We start from the raw sequence: 26,417 nt of genomic DNA on the forward strand, positions 1-26,417 counted from the left end.
AATAGCGCGCTCGGTCTGCCCGAGAGTGCACCTGCCACGCCGGCCCTAAAAAACGCTCTAGTTTTGGAAAAGGTGAATTGCTCGAAATTTTTCAAACTATTTGGATAGTTTTGGAAAATTTTTTTGCAAAAAAAATTTATTTTTTGAAGCCGTAAATAGACTCCCCCTTAATCGCTTTCAGTACCATTGTTTGTAGTATTTTTACGTCTACCTTCTCTATCGCGGTATTTACCCCCAAAAAAATTATTGGGCGGGATTCGGAATTTCCGGTATTTCCCCCTCGAATGCGTGATAGAGCATCCGGCAGTGATGAACGCTCCTAGGGTTATGTTTTTGCGATGAAGGACATTCCTATCCGTTAGCCGTGTCCGTCCTGACGGATAACATTTATGTTGACGACGTCTTGTTCGGCGCCGACGATATCCCTCTGCTTCGGCAGGCGCGCGAGCAACAAGTGTGCTCACTGCTGCGCTGCGGCCAGTTCAATTTGCGCAAGTGGTCCAGTAACTCGTCGGCTCTTCTGAGCGACATTGATGACAGCGATCACGGTTTGGCATGCAGCAAGGACCTTCAACCAGGCGAAAAGGTTAAAGTCCTTGGGATATGCTGGCACCCCGCTAAGGACGTATTTCAATTCCGCATTTCCTGCCCTCCCTCCGTCTCGATAACGAAAAGATCGACTCTCTCGAAATATCGCGCGAATATTCGATCCGTTGGGGTGGAGTGCTCCGGTCACAATAACGGCAAAAATCTTTCTTCAGCGACTGTGGCAATCACAGCTCAACTGGGATGACCAATTTCCCCCCGACCTCGCTGATGAGTGGGAAGTTATTCGGGCGTCACTTCTGTCACTTGATGGCCTTCAGCTCGATCGATGGGTTCGACGCGGATCAGATACAACGGCCTGCGAGCTGCACGGGTTCTCGGACGCGTCCTCTCAAGCGTATGCAGTGCAGCCGTAGTTTATCTGAGGCTTCTTTCGATCTCCGGAGAGGTCACCTCGATGCTCCTCGTCGGAAAGTCTAGGGTCGCACCCGTTAAATCGCTGAGCATTCCGCGATTGGAGCTCGCAGCGGCGGTGCTGCTCTCCAGATTAATGGAGTTCGTGATCGCGTCTCTCCACCTTTCCGAGGTTCCGTGCTACTGCTGGACGGACTCCACGGTCGTCCTTGCGTGGGTTACGCAACATCCGTCACGGTGGCAAACGTTCGTGGCAAATCGCGTCGCGGAAATCCAGACCCGACTTCCCTCCGCTTCGTGGCGACACGTGCCCACCATCGACAACCCCGCCGACTGCGCGTCTCGCGGAATTCCCGGGCATCAGCTCGCATCCCATCCGTTGTGGTGGCATGGTCCATTGTGGCTTAGGCTTCCGATCTCCGACTGGCCGGTGCCTGTCGACCCTCACCCTGAGACCTCAATGGAACAAAATGTAAAGAAAAGACGCAGGTTCTCGTCGCGATATCGAGAGACCCTGTCGTATGGGATCTCGCCGCGCGCTACTCGTCGTGGACGAAGTTACTGCGCATTACCGCCTACGTTATGCGATTTATCTCGCGTACTCGCGGACGTATCACGTTGCCAGCTGAGCGCGTCGAGAGTCCCTCATCCTTGACGGGTCACGAAATTCAACGCGCGACGAACTTTTGGGTAAAAACCATTCAAGCGGAGCTATTCGCGCGCGAGCTGACCGCGCTTCGAAGGGGAGACGCGCTGTCATCGAAAAGCGTACTGTTGCCTCTCGCGCCGTATTTGGACGAAGATCAAATAATTCGTGTTGGTGGGCGGTTGTCGCGGGCGCCCATCCCGGCTTACGTCAAACATCCGATCGTTCTCGCGCCCCATCCTCTCGTCCAGCTCCTCATACAGGATATTCACAAGCGATATCTCCATGCCGGCATCCAGCTCACCACCCTGGCTACGCTGCGGCGAAGGTACTGGGTGATCCGAGCTCGCGGTGCGGTCAGATCGGTCATCCATCGGTGTGTCGCGTGCACTCGCGAGCGAGCTGCCGTCCCGACACAACTTATGGGGAACCTCCCGCAATGCAGAGTCTCTCCTCCCGCGCGCGCATTCATTCATTGCGGAGTGGATTATGCTGGCCCGATACTTGTTCGAGCGATGTCTGGACGCGGAGTGGCCTCCCGAAAGGCCTACATCGTTATATTCGTGTGTATGGCAACGCGCGCGGTACACTTGGAGTTGGTCGAGGGGTACGCCACTCCGGCATTTTTGGGGGCCTATTTGCGATTCGTGGCTCGACGGGGTCTTCCGACGGCGGTGTACTCCGATAACGGGACCACCTTCGTCGGAGCGGACCGCGACCTCACACTCGCGTTTAGAGCGGCTCTTCGCGATCCCGTTTTTTTGAACAGGACGGCTTCGGACAATGTTGTCGAGTGGCATTTTCTGCCTCCCTCCGCCCCTCATTTTGGCGGCCTATGGGAGGCCGGTGTACGAAGCGTGAAGCACCACATTCGCCGGGTGGTTGGAGCGCACACGCTGACGTTCGAAGAATTCTCCACGCTTCTTTGTAACGTCGAGGCTTGCCTCAACTCTAGGCCCATAGCGCCGCTCTCCGACTCGATAGATACATACGATCCGCTGACCCCCGGGCATTTTCTCATTGGTGCCGCTCTTAACTCGAGTCCGGAGCCTTACCTGTTACAGGTAAAAGAAAATCGCCTATCTCGATGGCAGTTGGTTCGGCAGCTCACCGAACGTCTTTGGAAGTTGTGGCAGAGCGATTATATTAACATGCTGCAACAGCGGAGAAAATGGCGACATATTAAGAAGCCAAATATTCGAGTGGGACAATTGGTTTTGCTTCGCAATCTTCTGCTTCCACCGTGCAAGTGGGAGCTCGGCCGCGTTGTTTTGTGTCGTCACCCGGGTCTCGACGAATTGGTCCGCGTTGTTACGGTAAAAACGGCGTCGTCCGAGTACAAGCGTCCGATCGGTAGACTGTGCCTTCTGCCGATCGATATTGAAAAGTCGGAAAGCGCCGACAAGTGATGTCAAGTCTCGCCTCGACAGGCCGAACGCCTCGCTCAATTCTACTCGAAATCTTTTCTGCCTCATGAGTCACTCGCATCTTTTTTTTTTCGAAACTATTGTTTCGAGGTGGGCGGTATGTTGAGAAACAGACAAATAATTTGAAGGGTAATTTCGTGTCAAATTAATTGTAAGTCAAAAATAAACGTTAGAGGTAAGAACCCGCTTTTTCAAAACAAATTTGTTATGTCCCGCCAGCGAGGCAAGGACAGCAGTTAACAATATTGATCGATCGGAGCAATCAGCCGTTGACCGCGTGATTTCGGTTCCTTCACTCGATCGGAAATCAATACCGGCCAATCGTGATTCTTCGAAAAAACGAGCGTCCCCTCCAAGAGGTCGTGTCGAAATCTCGCGCCTCGGCGAAGAACGCCCCGACTCTGAGCGTTCACTCCTCGAAAAATTGTGAAGTCAACGACATCGATAATCAGAACGACTACAGATCGGTTGAGTAATTCGAACATAACTTCTAAGACTGAACGTGTAATCGACAAATAAACTACTTTGTGATTCTGCATTCGGAGTGATATCTCTCGAGAGTTCTCCTGTCAGCTGCTCTTTCCTTCGCGCTCTCTCTGAGCGATACCGGCGTCCGCGGTCAACGCGAAAAAGAAAAAAGGGGAACCCACTTCGCGTACGCAACAAGCATGCATATTTGATTTTACTGAATTTTATTCTTAGTTCGTAAAGAGCAATAAATTGATCAATTGTTATAAAGATTATTCTTACTATAAATGTAAAAAATACGTACCAATTATATATATATATATATATATATATATATATATAATAATAATAAAAAGTATATTGAAATGTAATGAATCTTTTTATTGATTTATATATAGCTATTGACAGAAAGATTATTATTACTGCAAATAAAAAAATACAAACAAATTTTAAATATATATAACATAATATTTATTTAATATATATACAAATTGATAAAGTATATATGTATTATAATATAATTATCGAACTTTTTTTCGATTTCTAATTTTATTCATAAATAGTTGTAAATTGCGATCAATTGTCAGCAATATTATAATTTATCTTCATGTAGAGAGAAAAGAAGGAATATGACTAACAAATAGGAATGAAAGAAAATAGAACAATCAAGCAGGGAGATATATATATATATATATATATATATATCAGGAGACGCGGTAGTGTCTCCGGCCATGTTCAAACCCTAAAAGACCTTAAAAGACACTACAAGTCTCCTTATCCTGCACCATCAAAGTCCATTTTTTGGAAGTGTAGAACTACTAAAATATAAAAAATTTTGAATTGCACGTAATATAACTTGAAAGGCGGCATCGCCACGAGTAATTTGAGCCAAAAAAAAATAAAATCGGTCAAGCCGTTCTGGAGATACAAGCGGTCAAAAAGTGACGTTTTTCATGAAAAATGAAGTAACGTCGTCTTCTTCTTCTTCTTCTTCTTCTTCTCTTCTTCTTCTTCTTCTTCTTCTCTGTCCGCGTATAATCTCTTCTCACCTTTCACTCACACCTCCCTCAACTTCCACCCACCCTTTCCCACCCACATCCCGCCCCACCCCCACCCCCACGCCACCCCACCCACACTCCCGCCCTCTTTCGCCTTTTAACCTCTTCGTCCTCTCTCACCCTCTTTCGTCCTCTCTCACCCTCTTTCACCCTCTTTCGCCCTCTCTCACCCTCTTTCGTCCTCTTTCACTCTCTTTATTCTCTCTCATCCTCTTTCACCCTCTTTCATTCCCTCTCACCCCCTTCGTCCTCTTTCACCCTCTTTCGTTCTCTTTCACCCTCTTTCGTCCTACCTCACCCTCTTTCGTCCTCTTTCGTCCTCTTTCACCCTCTTACATTCCCTCTCACCCTCTTTCGTCCTCTTTCACCCTCTTTCGTCCTCTTTCACCCTCTTTCATTCTCTCTCACCCTCTTTCGTCCTCTCCTCACCCTCTTTCATTCTCTCTCACCCTCTTTCACTCTGTTTAGTCTTCTTTCACCCTCTTTCATTCTCTCTCACCCTCTTTCGTCCTCTTTCACCCTCTTTCGTCCTCTTTCACTCTCTTTCGTCCTCTCTCGCCCTCTTTCATTTTTTCTCACCCTCTTTTACCCTCTTTCGTCCTCTTTCACCTTCTTTCACTCTCTTTCGTCCTCTCTCACCCTTTTTCATTCTTTCTCACCCTCTTTCGCCCTCTCTCATCCTCTTTCGACCTCTTTCACACTCTTTCGTCCTCTCTCACCCTCTTTCGTCCTCTTTCACCCTCTTTCGTTCTCTCTCACCCTCTTTCGACCTCTTTCGTCCTCTTTCACCCTCTTTCGTCCTCTCTCACCCTCTCTCACCTCTTTCACCCTCGTACGTCCTTTCTCACCCTCTTTCGTTCTCTTTCACCCTTTTTCGCCTATCTCGTCTTCTCTTACCCTCATTCGTCCTCTCTCACCCTATCTCCAAAAAATTATAAAAATGAAAAGGTCAAGCCATGTTCAAAAGAAGGTCCTCAAAAATTTAAACCTAGTCTGTACAATGAAAAATAATTACTCGTAATTCCAGAGTTCCAATTTGTTAATATCGAATAATGTATTTGTTTCAAGTAATGGCAGTAGAGTCAAATACATACCTACGTATATGCAGTTTTTGCTGTTAATTGTACTTGAACGAAAAAAATAATTAAATGATTTAAATATAGCACATTTTAAATCAAGAAACTTATATAATCAAACTCTGTTTAGGAAAAGGTAGAACATTTCATTTGCCTCTGCCTTTACAAGAAACATTGGATAAGGTATGTTCTCCGGAAGATCCTATAAATTTGAATCACGAGTTGCACATTCTCGTTCGCGGTATACCCAAGAAATCTAAAGTGGTTTGGGAAAATTTGGTAGATATTAATAAAATGTATAAGGCTTTACAATGGTTGAAAGAAAATAATCCTCATTACTCAAAAATTCGTCTTCCAGCGTCATCTGATGATCTATTAAAGGATAAGTTGCAGGAAACAGAATATCGGATTGTCGATGAGGAAAGCGACAATGACGAAATAAATGAGGTGGTTGAGGAATTACCAGCATTGAATTTGTACAATGTACAGGAAAACAAAAATAATAATGATCAAATCGTTTTAAAACGTAGGGCTTTCCTCACACAAATCACTGAAGATTCGGATATTAACGATCAGTATACAATATACCCAATACACGCGAAAAGAATCGATAACGAATCTGCATTGAAGCTTTATCAAATGATGAAAATTGAAGATTTTCCAATGGATAATCGTTATAAATATCTGGATGTCATGTGTTTCCCTGATTTATATCCTGATGGTGTCAATGGACAACGAGAAGATAGGAACTTTGCATTGCCGGAATATTTATTTATTAGAACACGATTGATGTCGAAACATAGTAGATTCAGGTTGAATCTGCAGTATCTGTTTTTCCTTCTCAATGATGCTAACTACCGACAGTTGAAAAGTGGTATCTATTATACGATGATGGTTACTAACCCACGAGAGAGATACACTGCTGGTAGATACTTGAACGAATTGAAAGGTTACCAATTAGAATCGAATTTAATGACTATTTTCGCAAAATTGAGAAATACGAATCAATATTGGCGACAACCGTCCAATAATGTAAAATGCATGACTTTGCATTACGGTCCAGCGACGTGGTTTTTGACTTTGAGTCCTAGTGAATGGAAATGGTTCGATTTGGGTGAATATTTATGAGATATGAATCCCGATAAAGAGAAGTTAGGCATCAGCGAATTAGTCGCATACGATCCTGTAAGTACTTCTAGATTCATGTGCATAAAATTCAAAGCCATGATTGATTTTATTTGTTCGTCCGATAATCCAATAGGAAAGGTTATTCATTACTTTTGGCGACTGGAATATCAAAGTAGAGGTATTCAGCACATGCATTGTATGATTTGGATAAAAGATGCTCCAGTATTAGGAAAATCGCCGGATGAAGAAGTTGCTACGTTTATTCGAAAATACGTAACGTGTGAAATTCCAGATGAAAATGTTTCGCCAACGTTGTACGATACGGTAATAAGTGATCAGAATCATAAACATAACTCGTATTGCATGCGTACGAAAAAAACGGCAACTAATATATACAGAAAGTGTCGGTTCGATTTTCCTCGGCCAGTTACTGAGAATTTCGTTTTAAGAGACGTTATCACTTCGATAGTCGGTAGAAAAAATTTACGCAGTAAGAGCAGATTGTACGATCTTCCTCGCAAGGAGTCGGAAAGGTTTATAAACGATTATAATCCGGCTATCAAATTAGCCTGGGAGGGAAATATGGACATACAATTTATTGAAGAAAAATCAGAGTTGTTAAACTCATATTTAACAAAATACACGACAAAGTCGGAAAAATGCAATACAGACTTTGAAGTGATAGATTCGAATAAGTCCTTGGCATCGAAACTGTGGAATTTTGCAATGCGTTCATTAAATAACAGAGAATGCGGTGCTTTAGAAGCTGCGGATACACTATTAGGGAATCCCTTGTACGGTACGGATAATGATACCGTGGTCAAATGGATCGATGTTAATGAGGTGAGAAATAGAAAAGTTAAAACATTTAATGAAATTTAAGCTCTCGATGAAAATTCTACGAATATATACTGTTCGTCACTCATCGATGATTACTATCCAAATAGACCTCAGGAATTAGAATCATTGAAATTGTACGATTTTGCCAGATTCTGGGAAATTACGAAACAGATGCCAAATAATGACGAAGTCAAGTGTTACAAACTGGCATCGGGTTTATTTTAAAAAAAACGAAAAAAGGGTTATTTAATTAACCATTATCGATTTAATATAAAAACTGAGCCCGAAAAATACTTTTCCTCGTTGCTTCTTCTGTTCAAATCATGGAGAGATTTGAGTGAACTCAAAGGTACATTCGAGACTTACACGGATGCCTTTAAGAATTCAGAGTCTGTTTTAACGAAGGCAATGAAATATCACGAAAGGCTCGAAGAAATACAGAAAGCTTTTGAGAACGTTGCTGAATTAATCGAGAAGCGCGAAAATGATCTGAAAACAGCAGACAAATCCGATGACGATGAACTGGATTGTAATCCGATAGAAGCTGACGACGCGATGAAAGATCTGGAAGATTTTGGTAAGATTGACGATCCGATTGATTTATCGCAAATGATGTCGCAATTGAACGAAGACCAGAAAAAAGTCTTTGATGGAGTATGCCAAGTTTTACAAGATAAGAATCAGATTCTGCGACTGTACGTAAGTGGCGAGGGTGGTACAGGGAAAAGTTTTCTAATTGAAACGATTAAACATTGGATCAGAATAAATTTGGAAAAAACAACTGCCATATCTGCTCCCATGGGTATCGCAGCATTCAATATCGATGGCTTGACAATCCATAGAATGTTTCAACTACCCGTTAGTCATGAATCTACACCAAAATATACGCAATTGTCAGACATGGTCTTGAAAACTTTGAGAGACAAATTAAAGAATGTCGAATTATTTATAATCGATGAAGTATCCATGATTTCAAATGTGACACTTATGTTTATCAATCTACGATTATGTGAAATCTTTGATACGACAGATACAGATGATGGTTTCTTTGGCAGAAAACACATTCTCCTGTTTGGGGACTTGTTGCAGCTTCCTCCTGTAAAAGGACAATTTTCGTTTGTTAAAATGTCTCGATCAGAGATTCAGAAGTATTTAGGTACCATGGGTGGATGTGATTTGTGGAGATTGTTCGAGTACGACGAACTTTTGATTAATATGCGACAAAGATGCGACAATACATATCGTGATATACTTTCTAGAATACGAATAGGTTTAGTAACGGATTCTGACATCAATGTTCTTCAGTCTAGAAAAATCAATTTTAAAGAAAGTAGTTGCGACGAAAGATTGAATGAACTTTGCACTTATATGAATCAATTACCGATTGATACAATTTGTTTATTGCCCACGTGTTATTTGTGCAAGGTTTTGAACACAGCAATGCTCGATAAAATCGACAGCGATGAAATTCTACTGATAGCAGAAAATAATGTCGACTGTGCTCCAGCAATGAAAAAAAAGGTGCATAAAATTTTAGAAGACAAAGATGATAAAGTGTCTGAAACAGCTGGCATTGAAAGAGTAATAGCGATTAAAATTGGCGCTAAAGTGATGATTCGACGAAACATTGACGTAACTTTGTGACTTGTCAATGGAACGATAGGCAATGTAGTTGCAGTTAATCGCTCTGCTGACGGCAATCGTATTGATTCCATCAAAATAGTTATTTCGGATAACAAAAAAATCGCAATAACAAAAGTAGATATTAAATTTGAAGTATACCACAAATTAGTGGTACATCGGAAACAATTTCCATTGTCTCTCAGTTATGGAATAACTATACACAAAAGTCAAGGAATTACATGTAACAATGCAATGATGGATTTAGAAACGACTGTATTCAGTGATGGTCAAGCCTATGTAGGTTTGTCACGAGTAAGTAAATTGGAAGGCCTACATTTGATAAATTTCAATCCAGCATCAGTTAAAGCAAACTCGAGAGCCATTGTAGAATATAATCGACTGAGATCTATATTCAAATCTGAACTGCCACAAATCAATCCGTCCGAGAAAATGGTTGTGAAAATGTACGATCGTCGATGGGCTATCCCTAATATCATTGATGATGTGCAGAATTATGATTGTGAGGAACCAGAAAGTATAGTTACGTGGAAAATATATGGCCTTTGCAATAACAATGCTGTTTCGTGTTACGCTAATGTAATATTACAATGTGCGTTTCATTGCGTACGTATTAGGCAACAAATACTGAAAAATAAAGCATCGAATGCATTGACTGATGCTATCTGCGCGTATGGTGAACGTAAATATTGCAACATTCAAGCGGTTAGAAGATCTGTCGGAAAACGCTTCGAAGAACGAACACAACAAGATGTTTCGGAATTTTTTACGGCTCTAATGTCGACGTATTCCGACATCAATGATGTATTAGAACTCGAATTAAAACACGTAACATGTTGCTCAAATGTCAAATGTAATTACAATGTAACTAAGCTGGAAAGCAGTAGTTTGCTAATATTACCTATACATTCGACATTAAAAAGGAAAAAAGGTGTCACTCTACAAAGTTTGATTAATGTAGAATTTTCTAAATGGGAAACGATAAACGGCAATTGTAACGAATGTAAGGATACCGTGTTGAAAAAGAAAACCGTAATCGAATCAACTTTATCCGTCGTAGTAATACAGCTCAATTTATATACTTTTGTAAACGGTGCTTCTAAAAAAATTATCAACAATTGGATTAACGCCGTGCCGACGAGTAATATCACAATTAATGAAAAAAAGTACAAGGTAATAAGCGCTATATTTCACGAAGGTGGAGAAATAAATCGTGGTCATTACACGTGTATGTTGAGAGCTGACACAAAATCGGAATGGTATTAGTCTAATGATATAGAAGTGTTCAAGAAAAAATGGCCCAAAGGAGCACAAGGGGCATACATATTGTTCTTAGAACAGATTAAATAATGGCGCTGTATAAAGGCTGCCGTAAGCGCCGAAATGAAACATCGACTGCTCTGGCGCTGTATAAAGACTGCCGTAAGCGCCGAAATAAAACATAGGCTGCTTTGGCGCTGTATAAAGGCTGCCGTAAACGCTACATTAAAACATCAATTGTTCTAGCGCTGTATAAAAGTTGCCGTAAGCGCCAAAATAAAATATCGACTGCTTTGGCGCTTTATAAAAGCTGCTGTAAGCGCTGCGTTAAAACGAGTGCAATAAGTTTCAAATTTGACCTAGGCTTCATGACATTTCAAAAAGTATCATCCAGAAAAAAATTATCAGACAGAAATATGTATGTCGTGTTAAAATCGGAGAGACAAAGAAAAATATATGGTTGCGTTCTCACGAGAATGGGCGATGGAGGGGCCCATTCTTTATTTTCAATATTCATACAAGAATATAAATTCATTCTGTTGCAATTGAAATAAATGTGCAATGTATCGTTAAAAGTTATTACAATTATACAAACATTTACATATATGATTAAATAAATTATATATGTATACTATAATATAATTATATATATTATATATGTACATATATACCATATATTTCAATTTTTATGAACTGTATTGCATAAATTGTTACTTATACAAAGTTATGTGATAAGAATACGTAAAGTGTATATTATCTAAATTTAGTAATAATATATTACCATGAAAAGTAACTGTGATATTTTATTCAAGGTGCAAGTTCACATTGAACATACATACATATAAGTAAAACTGATTACAATTTGATTCTAGAAAATAAGTGCGATATGTTATTCTTAGTGCACAAAATATAATAGTCGTTTTTAGAGATTTGATTTGAAATTCATACTAGTCCGTACAATGAAAAATAATTGCTCGTAATTCCAGAGTACCAATTTGTTAATGACTCAGAAAAATAACATGGCGGCCTGCTCTCAAAAAACTTTCGATGGATAGAATAAATAATTGAAATAAGAGTTGTGAAAATTGTATAAATTAAAAATCTCCAATCTTACTTTAGTAAAATTTCCCGTTAATGACCATCATTAACCTAGGCAAGGTGGCATATGTGATTGGAATTTAACATTATCAGTAATTTATTGAATAGACAGAGAAAAGTTTTGTTGTATGCATCGGTTCAGTGTTTGAAATAACCATGTACTATCCATATACTGTAAAGCACAAATTTTTCATTTCTATCATAAATAATATCTATTTATTAAAATTTTAGCAGACGTCTTTTAAATAGAAAATAGTGTCTTGCGATCATGAAGAATAGGTTTTGAATAGCAAGGTTTCATTTGACTTACAATTTTCTTCAGAAACACAGAAGAAAAAGGTATTTGTATATTCACTTTGTTGTGTGTAAAGCTTTTAAAAATACGTTGAATCCTTATTCTAATCTAATCTTCTTCTAATGTAATTACTTTTCGTACTTCTAATGTTGTAGTAATTATTCTGTAAGAGCTTCGACATTATTTCTAAATGGACATCGAAAAACATTATAGTTTTTTGAGAGCAGGCCGCCATGTTATTTTTCTGAGTCATTAACAAATTGGTACTCTGGAATTACGAGCAATTATTTTTCATTGTACGGGCTAGTATGAATTTCAAATCAAATCTCTATAAACGACTATTATATTTTGTGCACTAAGAATAACATATCGCACTTATTTTCTAGAATCAAATTGTAATCAGTGTTCACGAACGCGCTGCGAGAGAAAGGATCGCGCTGCACGAAAGGATGAGTCACCTTTTTTGTAAAACAATGACTTTAATAATATCACACACGTATTGACAAAAATACTAAAACAAACTTATTACAAAACTTTAATTATTTTACAGTGAAATCGGAATCAAAATCAAAGTGCGGAATAGCGGCGGTCGTCAACGAATTTTTTGCGGTGTATCTGATAAGCGGTTTGCGATATGTTTTCACGACGGAAAAGCGATAAAGGCAAGCAAGCGGGGTGAGAGCTCCTCATTTATAATTTCCGGAGCGGAGCCCACCTTCGTGTGACGCGCCAATAATTTTGCGTCTTTTTAAAGTTGCGCGAGGTGACCTGAGCGTATTACGCGTAATTGGCCGCTGTCAAATTTGACAGAACGACGGCTGTTAGAAAGCATGCGCGAGCTGGCAATCACGATGATTATTGGCGAAACGAGGCGCCCGTGAGAAGCCGCGCATGCTCAAGAAAATATAATTATTCGGCGGAACGGTTGCGACACCGTTAATTGTTTATATTTCGAGCGTGTTTTTGTACGACAGGATAATTTATGTCGCGATATGTTTTCCAAAAAAAAACATATAAAAACGATATGCCTGTTGACTTGCGATCGGAAGCGAATATTCTAGAATATTCTAATTAAGATATAATATTTTATTAAACATGTAGTTTTCTATTATGCGTTTCAAACATTCCCGCCCGCCTTGTCGCGCAGTGACAACATGTTTATGTTATTTCGGTCGCGGAATCGCAAGTCGATAGTGATCGATGGTGGGGCAGGCGCGCCGGCGCGGCGAGATTCACGTGATGATCGCGTGTAATTTGAATCAGCTGAGCCGCGGAAACACGTGGTGATAGCGTGGAATGTGATGATCAGCTGAGACAGTAACGAGTGTGTGGTTGATGTGAAATGACGAACGTGTAGTGCAGAGTGGTGATTATGGAACCATTGCAAGTGAGGTGGTGCATGATGAGAATGAGGTGTGACAAATGATACAGTGTATGATGTGATAAATCTCGTGAGTGAGTGTCGAACGTTGATGAGTGATGTGTTACGTGCCGGCGGACGGCGTGTCCGCGTTATTCGTGTCCGGAATACGATCCGCGCCCGGGAGCATGACCAATTTAACGATCGGGCGTACGAATTCGGATGTGGCGGTGCGTACTGAGACCACGCGGACGACACCGTCGTCCCCGGGATGCAGTCTCGTGATCCTTGCAAGAGGCCATCGAGTAGGAGGGGTGAGCTCCGAGCGGATGATGCAAAGGTCTCCGACGTGAGGTGCGGCCTCGGCCTTGACCCATTTAGTGCGGGGGTTGAGCCCGTGCACGTACTCAGCCGACCACCGCTGCCAAAAATGGTCTCGCATCAGCTGCAGGTGATGCCAGCGTGACAGCGTGGATGATGATTGTCCGATCCGTGACGGCTCAGGTATAGCTAATAGAGGCGCGCCGATGATAAAGTGCCCTGGAGTGAGTGCTGAAGTGTCGTCTGGGTCGTCCGACAGAGCCTGCAACGGACGAGAATTAAGACACGCCTCGATTTGTGTGAGGAGTGTGTTAAGCTCCTCAAAAGTGAGCGTGGTGTCGCCGATTACTCGGCGGAGGTGAAATTTAGTGGATTTCACGGCAGCCTCCCAAAGACCACCAAAGTGAGGGGCCGCTGGCGGATTAAAATGCCAGCGGATCCCTTGAGTGTTGGCGGCGCGGGCGATGTGAAGGCCCTCGGAGGTCGACGCCTTGAAGAGCTCCCGCAGGGTGCGATCGGCGCCAACGAATGTTGTGCCGCAGTCGCTGTAGACGTCCGTACACAGTCCTCTGCGAGAGACGAAGCGGCGTAAGGCGGCGATGAAGGCCTCGGAGCTGTAATCCGAGACGACCTCGAGATGGATGGCCTTCGACCAAAAGCAGACGAAGACCGCGATGTATCCTTTCTGTGAGCGGTGTCCGCGTCCCTTGCTGGTCCGGATGGAAATTGGTCCCGCGTAGTCCAGTCCAGTGCTCAAGAAAGGTCGAGTTGGCGTCACTCGGTCCCGAGGAAGGTGGCCCATTGGAGGCTGTGGCGTGGCAGCGCGCCAGCGAGTGCAAGTGACGCACCGATGCAGTTGCTGCTTGACGACGGTCCTTCCGCGTGGTACCCAGAACCGAAGGCGAAGCAGACCGAGTGTCATCTGGACGCCGCCGTGCAGAGAGCGACGATGGCAGGACTCAATCAGCAGTCGCGTCATCCAGGAGGCCGGCGGTATGATCACCGGGTGCTTCTCGTCGTAGGGCAGCAGTGCGTGTTTGAGGCGTCCTCCAACGCGCAGTACACCGTGGTCGTCGATGAACGGATTCAGCTTGATCAGTGAACTGCGTGGTGGGCCGGAGCGTCCTGCGGCGGCAGCAGCTATCTCGTCCGGGAAGTGGAGCGCCTGTACTACTCGAAGCCACTGGAGTAGGGCGGCGTCCAGCTCGTCGGGGTGTAGTGGACAACCAGGTGTGACCTCCCGGCTCGCCACGTTGAGCCATCGCCGACACCAAGCCGTAACGCGTAGCAGTCGATGAAGCGCAGAGAACCGAAGGAGGATGTCCGGTTCGACGACGACGGAGCCCTTGGTCATCAGGCTGGTGGTGCGCTGTTCAGGAAGGTCATCCTCTGCGATGTGGACCTCTGAGCTGGGCCATGCTGTCTCGTCCAGTGCCAACCAGGTAGGTCCAGTCCACCATAATGCGTGGTTGATTAATTCTCCAGGAGTAATTCCTCTCGATGCGCAGTCTGCAGGATTATTCTTCCCGGCTACGTGTCTCCATCGAGCGTCCGGGAGCTGTGTCTGGATATGAGCTACCCGGTTGGCGACGAAAGTTTTCCAGCGAGTGGCGTGTCCCTGGATCCAATGAAGCGTGACCTGGGAATCGGACCACAGATATACTGGAGTAGTTGCCAAGCCGAGAATGTCGCGGACATGCAGCGTGAGCGTGGTGAGTAGGCTAGCAGCGCACAACTCAAGTCGCGGCAACGAAACCTGCTTGACGGGTGCGACCTTGGATTTCGCCATGAGTAGATTAATTGACGATTTTCCCCTTTCAGTGGTGCGGAGGTAGACTACTGCGGCGTATCCTCGCTCGGAAGCATCAGCAAAACCGTGGAGCTGCAACCTCGAGTGATCGTTGTCGGTGTTGAGCCAGCGATTCACGCGTATGTGCCTGAGCAGCGGCAACTGATCCAACAGCTGTTGCCAATGTCGAGCATCCTTGGCCGGCAGTGGCGCGTCCCAATCAAGTTGCTGAAGCCAGGTGCTTTGGATTAAGATCTTCGCCCGAATGACGACAGGCGCGAGCCAGCCCATCGGGTCAAATAGGCGTGCAGTTTCGGAGAGGACTCGTCGCTTCGTGAATTTGCTGACTGGCCGAGGATGTATTGCGAAGGCGAACCGGTCATCTTGAGGACGCCATCGCAGGCCCAATGTCGAATGGCTCTCTCCTTCCCAGGAATGTGGTCCTTGCTGCAGCCGATGCTCCTGTGGGACTCCTGTGAGGACCTCTGGGTGGTTCGAGGCCCACTTCCTCAGTGGAAATCCGCCCGCCATGCAGAGGTTGCGCAGCTCCGTCTGGAGGTTGACGGCATCGTCGAGGTTGTCCGCGCCGGTGACCACGTCGTCGACGTAGCAATCAAGCCGAAGTACTGTGGCACCTTGAGGAAACTGCGCTCCCTCGTCCGTACAAAGTTGTTGCAGAGTTCGGATGGCCAGGAACGGTGCACACGCCATGCCGTAGGTCACCGTCTGCAGCTCGTACTCTCCGATCTCGTCCGTCTTGTTGTGGCGCCACAAGATTGTTTGGAGACGGCAGTCCTCAGGATGTACGAGGATTTGGCGGTACATCTTCTCGATGTCGGTGACGAAGACGTACCGGTGCCAACGCCATCGCAACAACACGTCGGTGAGCGCTGGCAGAAGGTTTGCCCCAGTCAGCAGCTGCGAGTTGAGCGAAGTACCGGCCCGTGTGCGCTGAGAGCCGTTGAACACGACTCGGAGCTTTGTCGTCGTGCTCGATTCCTTCAGGACCCCGTGATGCGGTAAGTAGCATCTGAAATTCTCCGTTGTTGTTGAGGTATTTACCTTCTTCATGTGTTGCAGGTCCTCGTATTCCTGCATGAAGCCGTGATAGAGTTCGCCAAATCGAAGATCTCGGCTGCCCTTGGTCTCCATGGCCTTCAGTAGGCGCTCCGCTGGGCGGCGAGTATCCTGAAGAGTCGTCGGCGGCGATGAGAAGGGCAGCCTCACCATGTATCTCCCGGTGGGCGTGCGCGTGACGGTGCGCACGTAGAGTTCCTCGCACTTGGTCTCGTCGGGAGTGAGTGAAGCCCGAGTTATCGGTCCGCTCTCCTGCTCCCAGAAGCGTCGAACGAAGTCGGCGAGGTCATGATCGGCGGTGCACCGGAAGGTGCGGCGATGTCCCGTGACTGCTGCTGCGTCGTAGCCGCCAGAGAGGATCCATCCCAGGCTGGTTTGCTGAGCGATCGGCATCCTTGATTCACCCTTGCGGAGGCCTTCCTCGAGGATCAAGGAATAGACCTCGGCTCCCAGTAGCAGCTCAGCTGGGTCGTCGTCTAAGAAGCGAGGATCGGCCAGTTGGAGTCCGTTGAGATGAGGCCAGCTGCGTTCTTCCCGCGAAACCGAGCCTTGCTGCAGCGATATGCGGGGCAGCACAAAGGCCACCACGCTGAGTTTGGCGTTGGTCACGTCTGACGTTACGTGCAGCGTGACCTTGCCACGAGCGGATCCCGAGCGAGTCCCTCCGATGCCGAAAATGGAGAGGCCCGTTGAGGCTCGAGGAAGGCGAAGACGTTGTGCCAAGGTCTCCGAAATGATCGACACCTCAGAACATTGGTCGATCAACGCGCGTACGGCTTGTGGTGATCCGTACCGATCGGCGACGTTTATTCGTGCTGTTGCAAGAAGAACGGCCTTGCACTCTGGATTTTGCAGCGTAGCGGTCAGTGTGGTGGCGCGTGTGGCTTCAGTTGACGCTGACGATGTGGGTGCTCCGTGTAACATCGTGTGGTGTCGTGCGTCGCATGTCAGACAGTTCTTCTTTGACTGGCAGCGAGAGAGAAAATGGTTGCCTAAGCAATTGTAACAGAGCCTGTTACTCTCGACAAATGCCTTGCGGTCGTTGACAGTCTTGGCCTTGAAATCTCGGCAGGTCATCAAGGTGTGCTTCTCGCGACACAGGGCACAGTGCGGCGACTCGGTTCCTTGGTGCTTCGTGACGTGTGCCTTGGCTACCCGTGGAGCATCTCCGGGCGGTTTGCTGGCGCTCTTCGGTCGTGCGGCATTGAGCGTCAGGATCCGACGGCTGATGAAGTCCACAAGTGCTTCGTTTTGTGCCGGCTCTGATGAGTCTGACGTGGACGACTCCCACTCAAGACGTGTGCGTGCATCAAACAGCTCGGTGACCAGGAAGTTGAAGAGGTCCATTCCGTGGGTGTTGATTGGACGTCCGATGCTCTCCTGACCATTGACGGCGGCAGTCACGGCGTTGTGAATGCGTCTCAATTCTTCTGCGGTATCTCCCTTCATCTTCGGCACGGCGATGAACGTGGCGAAGTTGGAGCGGATCAATTCCTTTTTGTTGTTGTAGTGTTTGTCCAGAATCGCCCAAGCGCGATCGTAATTGTCGCTGGTGACAGGCAATGACCTTATTAACCTTTCAGCTTGCCCCGTCAGACATGAGCGCAGGTGGTGAAAGCGCTCGACGTTGGAGATCGCATTGCCACTCACGACGGAGAGAAAGAGATCTCGGAACGACGGCCAATCGGCGTAGGCGCCAGAAAATGGCGGCACCTTGATACGCGGCAGTGATGACCTTGACGTGGCGTCGGCAGAAGGAGGTACGTTTGCTGCACGATAGTGTTCAGCGTAGCTGTCTAGTATGCTTCTTTGTGACACGTAGAGATTCTCCGTATCAGCATGCAACTCTGATTTAAAGTACTCGCTCTCACTGAACCTTTCCTTCAAGGCCGCACGGATAAGGTCATGCTGCGCCTCGAACTTTGTCCACAGCTGGTCCAGAATTCTGGTGCGTGTGGAGATAGCACTGGCGGTGATATTGGAGCTGCCCAGCTTCTTCAAGTACTCCACAGAACGTGAGATGCGGACTTGAAGCTCACGCTGACAGTCAACCAGCGTGGGTACATCCATGATGACTGCACACGAAACTGCACTACTGTCACTCCCGCGACAAGCCACGCTCGCGAACTTGCGGTTGCCGGTGCGACGTATCCGGCTCGAAGGACCAAAATATGTTCACGAACGCGCTGCGAGAGAAAGGATCGCGCTGCACGAAAGGATGAGTCACCTTTTTTGTAAAACAATGACTTTAATAATATCACACACGTATTGACAAAAATACTAAAACAAACTTATTACAAAACTTTAATTATTTTACAGTGAAATCGGAATCAAAATCAAAGTGCGGAATAGCGGCGGTCGTCAACGAATTTTTTGCGGTGTATCTGATAAGCGGTTTGCGATATGTTTTCACGACGGAAAAGCGATAAAGGCAAGCAAGCGGGGTGAGAGCTCCTCATTTATAATTTCCGGAGCGGAGCCCACCTTCGTGTGACGCGCCAATAATTTTGCGTCTTTTTAAAGTTGCGCGAGGTGACCTGAGCGTATTACGCGTAATTGGCCGCTGTCAAATTTGACAGAACGACGGCTGTTAGAAAGCATGCGCGAGCTGGCAATCACGATGATTATTGGCGAAACGAGGCGCCCGTGAGAAGCCGCGCATGCTCAAGAAAATATAATTATTCGGCGGAACGGTTGCGACACCGTTAATTGTTTATATTTCGAGCGTGTTTTTGTACGACAGGATAATTTATGTCGCGATATGTTTTCCAAAAAAAAACATATAAAAACGATATGCCTGTTGACTTGCGATCGGAAGCGAATATTCTAGAATATTCTAATTAAGATATAATATTTTATTAAACATGTAGTTTTCTATTATGCGTTTCAAACAATCAGTTTTACTTATATGTATGTATGTTCAATGTGAACTTGCACCTTGAATAAAATATCACAGTTACTTTTCATGGTAATATATTATTACTAAATTTAGATAATATACACTTTACGTATGTTTACTTTGAACTGGCACCTTGAATAACATATCAGTTACTTTTCGTGATAATTTATTATTAGATCGTTTAAATTTTGAAAGGTTTAAATTTTTGAGTACCTTCTTTTGAACATGGCCTGACCTTTTCATTTTTATGATTTTTTTTAGGATAACATTATATTGTGAAAATATATATCCTTTTACATTTAAAAGAAGACAATTTCTAATAAAATTAGCATTTGCTATGACAATTAATAAGTTACAAGGACAAACATTTGACAAAGTAGGAATAGATCTTTGTAAAGATGTTTTTAATCATGGACAACTTTATGTTGCTTTCTCACGAGTACGTTCTTGGCAAACATTAAAAGTTTATCTTGGTAGCCAACGCGATAATAGACAAGTTAAAAATTATGTATATAAAGAAGTATATTTATAATATCACAGAATAAAACATTTTATAAAATAAAAATAAATCTTAGAAAAAATGTTTTTAAATATTAAATAATAAATACTTACTTTATTTTATATTATATCTTTATTTATATTATATAATAAATTTTAAAATAAAATAAAATAAAACTTATGTTCTTAAATTGTATATTTATCTTGGTATAACATAAAATCATATATAACACGTAAAAAGCTCAGTAGCGCGCGCGTAGCGCGCGCCTGTGTTGTTTTAGTATTCTAAAATGTGGATTGATTTATACACCGAAAATGACTTTTTTCTTACTTTTAGAATAAAACGGTTGACGTTTCAACATTTATTGGAAACACTAATGCAGCAATCAGAAATGCAAAAAGTATAAATAATTATAACCTATAATATTATTAGTAATTTAGAATTTACTCTAAAGCAATAATTGTAATGCAATTGTATTAGGATTTTACTGGAGGATTTGAACCTGTGAAGAGCCACAAAAAATTCAACAAGTAGCTTTATATTATTTGGCACATCAAATAGCTATGGCACAAATTGGGGACAAATTTAATATTGCAACATCGACTGTTTCTAATTGCATTAATATTTGGATAAAATGTATTTTAGAATTGATACCAATATTAATACAGTGGTCCACTATAAGTCAGCGAATTAATATTGAAGAAAAATTTAGAAATATTGCTAGTTTTTCAGGTGCGACTTATTAATGTTATTGCATTTAACATAAAGTGTATAATTAATTAATTCATTCATTCATTCAAGTTTATTCCGGACTCCCCTAGAGGTTGCCGGGGCGTTTTCAAGGGACCGCCAAACCCTTTACATCCTCCATTTCTCTAGCTATCTGTTACAATATGTTACATATTTGGCGCTTTTTTCTGATAGGAGCGCCCCGAACTTTTACAATCCTCCTCTAACTACTCATTACAATTCCATATCCATTCCCCCTGGCGCTTTTTTCTAATAGGAGCGTTCCCAAACCTCTACGTTTTCTTTTAAACCACTCGCACCTTCTCCAATTCTATATCCATTCCCCCTGGCGCTTTTTTCTGATAGGAGCGTTCCCAAACCTTTATGCTCCCTTTTCATTCCACTCGCATCTTCTCCCTTCCTCCTTCTTCCATCTCCTTACTTCCTGTCTCCAATTCTCCTTCCTCTTTTCCATTTTCTCCTTCTCCTTTCCGTCGAGCCTGCTTCCCTCCTTTTCCTCTCTTCTCCTTCTCCTCCTTCTTCACCTTTTTCCTGGCCGGCATGTGGGGTGATTGGCCCTACTTGGATTCGAACCTGGGACCTTAGGTGTATTGTCTTACGACTTAACCTACTGGTCTACCATTTCACCCCGTGTATAATTAATTAAATATTGCTAATTATATATAATTTATATATTTAAGGTGTAATTGGAGCAATTGATGGTTGCCATATAAATGTTATGGCACCAAGTATACATCAAAGATGTTATCAAAATAGATATTGTACACATTCAATAATTTTGCAAGGAATATGTACAGCAAATAATATATTTACAAATGTATATGTGGGTCATTCTGGATCAGCTAATGATTGTAGAGTATTAAGTAACTCAAACTTATATAATAAAATTGAAGCAAATGTATATTCTCAGTACTTCTCATCAGGTCAACCTTTATTAGGTGACAAAATATATCCCATAAAAGAATGGCTTTTACCTCTTTTTAAAGATTATGGCAATGTTACACGTATGCAGACAACATATAATAAAATTTAAAGCAAGATTAGAGTAAAAATTGAAAATATTTTTGGCTTATTGAAAGGACGATGGCGAAGGCTCAAATATATAATAGTGTATAAAATAGAAAAAACTTCAAACATTGTGATGTCATATTGTGCTTTACATAATTTTTGTCTTATAAATGATGATTTTGCTGAATCATTAGTAGATATTGATATTGATAGAATTGATAAAACACAAGTTTTTAATATACTGTTACGTCCAATAATTCATCTAGCGATAAATTACCTTCTGCACAAGACGGTCTTCTCTCGCGTCTAAATCGGTGGACGTTTAAGAAGCTGCTCTCTATTTGTTTTATGGGCAACCTGCTAGGCCGGCTATACCCAGGGAAGCCGAGAGCTTGAGATTCGATTGAGAGTATCGGACGGAGAAGGAAACCGACGGGTCGGGTCGATAAATAAAGATATTTTACAAATATAATGTCATTTATTCATTTATAAAACCTTTACGTCGATATAAAGTTTATTGGTCCTGACGTGGTTCGTGGGGAGCGTGAAATTGAGTTACAATATGACTGAGCTCCAGTTCCGGATTGTTAGGCTGGTTGAGGTAAGTTATGAAAGAAGTGAAGTTATCTTGCGCTTCCTCAGGGATGACGTTATCGACGTCGTGAGTGAGATTCGCGGTGTCCTCGTTGAGAATGTGAAAGGTTTGTTCGTTGTTAAATTGTAAAATGGGGTCGTACTCTGGCGATGTGATTGGTAGATTTTGATCCGGGATATAATATTCAGGATCGGGTAAGAATTGATGATTAGGGTTCGTTATTAACGTATTTGATTCTAACGGCGAGGGCTCCGGAAATTGCGGGTGAGAATAATCAATGTAGGGCGAAAGGTTATTTATAGGCGAATAAACGTCTGGAGAAGGGGATCGAACGATTACTCGCGTAGGAAATATTTGGACATGTAAGTTTAAGACTCTTCTTGTCCTACGTTCGCGTAGTCTGTGGAGACGTTGCTCGTCGCGATCAATTTAATTCTTCCTTCGGAAGGGAGAGACCATCTAATAATTAAATAAATTTATATGAATAATATGTTTAATAGAACTGAGATAGTTAAATAATCAAAGGTAATTGAATGTGACTCACGTTTAAGTCGTGATTTGCGTGTTAAAGAGTTAGAGACGAGATGAAAGGTTAATCTATACGAGAATGCCCTTCACCTGTTAATTAATTAAGCGTTGTGTCAATTATAATTATAATTAAACGATACTGAAAGAGAATTGGTAATAATGTGGAATAGGAAAAGGAGTCTTAGTACGTGTATTAATATCTATATCAAGAATATTAATATTTGAACTTTCAAGCATCAAAGATTTAAGTTTTAAATATTGAAGTAATAATTCTTAGTAATTATCAAGACCTCTGTCATTCGGTTTGGTAAAGTATTCGCAACTATTGGAAAATGCAAGGTAATAAAAGCGTAAAAGCGATAGAGAGATAGGTGTTCATCCGGCTAGGCCGGGTTCTCTGGTCCTTGTCTTAATAGGCTAATGCGACGTTCACTTTACTAAACGTGCACCTCAGAGATGACTTGCGAATGTACCTTATGACAGAGTATATTTCTATTGGTTGTAAATAGGGTCGGGTGGTGTACACTTGTCGAATGAATCGAATATCAATATGCAAAATCACTGTCAGTTGATGTGTCAAAGTATTCGCAACTATTGGAAAACGCAAGGTAATAAAAGCGTAAAAGCGATAGAGAGATAGGTGTTCATCCGGCTAGGCCGGGTTCTCTGGTCCTTGTCTTAATAGGCTAATGCGACGTTCACTTTACTAAACGTGCACCTCAGAGATGACTTGCGAATGTACCTTCTGACAGGATATAGTTTCTAATGTGTACAGAGGAATTAGCGGCATTCAATTCGCTAATATGTGGTAGGATACAAGGTTACATACATATATAAGTAAGCAGTAATACAATAAAATACATAAGTATATTTATTATAATAAATCAAATAAGTATGCGAAATTGATTAAATAGTATTGAATAGTATTGGATAGAATATTGAATAAATCGACGATTGTAACGCAGACGTGTGCAGATGCAAATCGTAGATTGAAATAATATCGGAAACGCAGAGCAATATATGGCTTATGTCTATGTTCAAAATTCAGAGTTTGAAATGTAATGTAAGATTGAGTTAATATTGGATAATTAAATATAATGATTAAATATAATGAGTGCCCGTCGCGCTTTACTATTTAGGGATATGTGAACTGGCTTAAATACTCACAAGGTTAGACAATGTCTAATGTGCCTTGCTATGGTACACTTCGCTACTGTGTTCTTCCCTCTGAGTCTGAAGATCTGAGGAGCCTCGGTACCTCGGTCCAAAATGGCGGCTATGCCTCACCAAAATGGCGGCTATGTCTTCAGGACCCCGTAGTATTTGCTGGTTGAGTGCTGGATTGTTGTTGACTGGAACCACTGCGACGAAATCACTGCCGTTCCGGGCCGGGTGCAGGGTTTATATACCGTAAAATGTGGCTCGCTCCTCCCATCGGGCGATGCGGCTTAGCCAATGGCAAGAGAGGTATGCCGGGGAAGTACCGGAGACAATCTGTTCCTGGTAGAGATTGCGACGGTTAAGTCCCGGAGAGATGGCTTCTTAGTAGCGATAGCGGCGTTCCTTTGATGACTCATCGCCGGGCGCTCCGACTTTCCTTATCCTATTCTCGGTAGCGATAGCGGTATGCCTTTGTTGGCTATGCGCTCCGACTTATCTTATCTTCTTCTTGGTAGCGATAGCGGTGCTTCTTTGGTGACTCACCGCTACGCGGCTTGCAACGGGCCTTGCAGGTTGCAACGTGTTTCAGCGTTGCATCATGCTTTGCATCATGCTTCTGCAATGTAACGGTTCTCAACTGTCTTTCTAGAACCTTCTAGAATCTTTTAGATGTTTCTTGAGAGTAAAGCCGAGTTCACATAATAAAGCGGGTTTCATACCTAATTACTACTTTACGAACGATATCTATATATTTTAGGTATTATTCTTTAGAATATGTCGATTCCCTTTGCAATTTAAAATAAAATGCATTACTTCGTAAATTTTGTTATAGATTAAAATAATCTTATTTGCTTTAATTTATATTCATATTTGCATGTAAATGGTAGAAAAGCTTAATTGTAACTTCTATTGTTATTTTATAGTTAGAGTTTAATAATCATGATAGACAGGTAAAATTTATCAATTTACATTTACATTTCGTAGTTATATGTAAATTGATAGGTAACTTGCATCAGGAACGAATTTCTAATGTTAGGTATACTAGGGGGGTTCTAACTCAGGGGCAATGAGGGGGGGTGAGGGGCGGGCAGAAATCATGATTTTTAACTTATGAGCGATTATATGCGAGACTAAATATTTGTTAATACCGGTCTTTCATGTAGGTTAGCGATTGTCATGACTAATATGTTAAAGAATTAATTTTTGAAAAAGATTGAAATTTTGAAATTTGTCTGGACGTTACATCTCCCCTCCTATTTGAGAATAAAACCCGACGTTGACCTAGGGTTTTGTTCGAGGTTATAAAGATGCTGCTGTAAGTCATTATATGTCTGAGGGATAGTTATATTCGTGGATTCCATTTCTTCAGGTCGTTTGGTGTTATAGCCTCGAAGTTGTGGCTGACTTATCACTGGCGGTTCTTTTGGCAGTGCAGGGGGTGCGTCTGAGATGGTGGCGAGAGGTGTGGCGTCTTCTGGGAATTTGTTCTTTTCTTCCTTTTCGTTCATATTCTTGCGGCTGAGGTGAAGCAAGAGATTAGTTAGAGAGTCCCATAATGCTCCTGTTAGATGTAGACTACATCCATATACGGTATGTAGTGCGTATCCATGGATGATGGTGTCAATTGCTAATTTAGCAATACGAACGATCATAAATACTCCAACGACACCGGCCGTGGCTGATCCGAAACTCATGAATCCTTTCCATATTTTTGCTGCGGTGTTGTCTACGATTTTGTTGAGCGATTCTTCGTCTAGTAGTTTGTATAATGAGACGGAGTCGGCGTTAACTGGATGTCCAATAAGCCCACGGGCGACGGCGTTGAGCAGTGCCGGTTTCTCTGCGGGAAACATAATGTGGTCTCTCAATTTTTCTATGTCTTGTTGCGTATAGATTCCACTAACAGCTAGTGGTCCGGGTGTTAAATAACTCCAGGTAAGAGATGCCATGGGTCGTAGTTGTTGAGGTGACAACTGTCTTACTTGTGCTTTTGGCATGAACTGTACCCAAGTGTCCTCTATCCGGTATAACGTTGGTAATTCTTGAGAACATTCTCGCTCGTTCCCGATCTTTGTGACGATTCTTGATTTGGGTGTGAGGAAGTAAGAAGCGTTTCTGATGGTTACGGGTAACTCGTTATAACATTCTTTGGTTAGTGACTACGTTACGATATCCGTATACCTTTACGCAGCTTGCGAAGGCGAATATCTGATGTAGTGGGGAGCTTGTAGTTTGTCCTGGATGGACTGGTTGGCGATGCCAACACATCTGAAACCCAAAATTAGAAATACTGTTTTTCAACCTGGTTCTATATGTGCTAATTTTAACTTATCGATATGGACAATCCGCGGTTTATGGTCGATTAGGATTTTGGCGTTGTTGGAAGGTAGGATCTCTATTATTTCGTAGGGTCCTACGTAGTGTGCTGAAAATTTTCCTTTCTTCGGTTCCTTTAGTAGAAAAACATAATCTCCTATTTTAAACTGTCGAGAATTTACACGTTGATCATAATAGTATTTGCTTCTTTCTTTGG

General features: G+C 43.0%; 5 protein-coding genes across 5 annotated transcripts; 1 reads left to right on the forward strand and 4 right to left on the reverse strand.

Moving 5' to 3' along the window:
* The first annotated feature begins 2,121 nt into the window (after positions 1 to 2,121).
* LOC114928608 (uncharacterized) lies at positions 2,122 to 3,015 on the forward strand. The gene has a single exon (XM_029299859.2). The coding sequence runs from the start codon at positions 2,122 to 2,124 to the stop codon at positions 3,013 to 3,015; it is 894 nt and encodes a 297-aa protein (XP_029155692.2).
* A 10,366-nt stretch (positions 3,016 to 13,381) lies between these two features.
* LOC114930789 (uncharacterized) lies at positions 13,382 to 14,932 on the reverse strand. The gene has a single exon (XM_029302628.2). The coding sequence runs from the start codon at positions 14,930 to 14,932 to the stop codon at positions 13,382 to 13,384; it is 1,551 nt and encodes a 516-aa protein (XP_029158461.2).
* Positions 14,933 to 15,414: 482 nt separating this feature from the next.
* LOC146722441 (uncharacterized) lies at positions 15,415 to 16,192 on the reverse strand. The gene is made up of 2 exons (XM_085484775.1): positions 15,516 to 16,192; positions 15,415 to 15,460 (listed from the first exon to the last, which is right to left on the reverse strand). Exons 1-2 carry the CDS (start codon positions 16,190 to 16,192, stop codon positions 15,415 to 15,417), a joined length of 723 nt encoding a protein of 240 aa, XP_085340901.1.
* A 332-nt stretch (positions 16,193 to 16,524) lies between these two features.
* On the reverse strand, positions 16,525 to 17,893 carry LOC114930790 (uncharacterized). Its single transcript, XM_029302629.2, has 2 exons — positions 16,595 to 17,893; positions 16,525 to 16,539 (listed from the first exon to the last, which is right to left on the reverse strand). The coding sequence occupies exons 1-2, from the start codon at positions 17,891 to 17,893 to the stop codon at positions 16,525 to 16,527; spliced, it is 1,314 nt and encodes a 437-aa protein (XP_029158462.2).
* Positions 17,894 to 25,003: 7,110 nt separating this feature from the next.
* Positions 25,004 to 25,833, reverse strand: LOC146722442 (uncharacterized). The gene has a single exon (XM_085484776.1). The coding sequence runs from the start codon at positions 25,831 to 25,833 to the stop codon at positions 25,138 to 25,140; it is 696 nt and encodes a 231-aa protein (XP_085340902.1). The 3' UTR covers positions 25,004 to 25,137.
* Between the last annotated feature and the right edge of the window lie 584 nt (positions 25,834 to 26,417).

Source organism: Nylanderia fulva, unplaced genomic scaffold (assembly GCF_048542155.1).
Source record: "Nylanderia fulva isolate GAGA-0341 unplaced genomic scaffold, ASM4854215v1 Scaffold313, whole genome shotgun sequence".
Lineage (NCBI taxonomy): Eukaryota > Metazoa > Arthropoda > Insecta > Hymenoptera > Formicidae > Nylanderia > Nylanderia fulva.

What these genes read in the sequence shown, in the direction of transcription:
- LOC114928608 (XM_029299859.2), top strand. Translation starts at nt 2,122, where the DNA reads ATGTCTGGACGCGGAGTGGCCTCCCGAAAGGCCTACATCGTTATATTC.
- LOC146722441 (XM_085484775.1), bottom strand. Translation starts at nt 16,192, where the DNA reads ATGTACCGCCAAATCCTCGTACATCCTGAGGACTGCCGTCTCCAAACA. An exon ending in GATCAGTTGCCGCTGCTCAG is followed by an intron (nt 15,461 to 15,515) that starts GCACATACGCGT and finishes TCGAGGTTGCAG; the next exon opens with CTCCACGGTTTTGCTGATGC.
- LOC114930789 (XM_029302628.2), bottom strand. Translation starts at nt 14,932, where the DNA reads ATGACCAAGGGCTCCGTCGTCGTCGAACCGGACATCCTCCTTCGGTTC.
- LOC146722442 (XM_085484776.1), bottom strand. Translation starts at nt 25,833, where the DNA reads ATGGCATCTCTTACCTGGAGTTATTTAACACCCGGACCACTAGCTGTT.
- LOC114930790 (XM_029302629.2), bottom strand. Translation starts at nt 17,893, where the DNA reads ATGAAGGGAGATACCGCAGAAGAATTGAGACGCATTCACAACGCCGTG.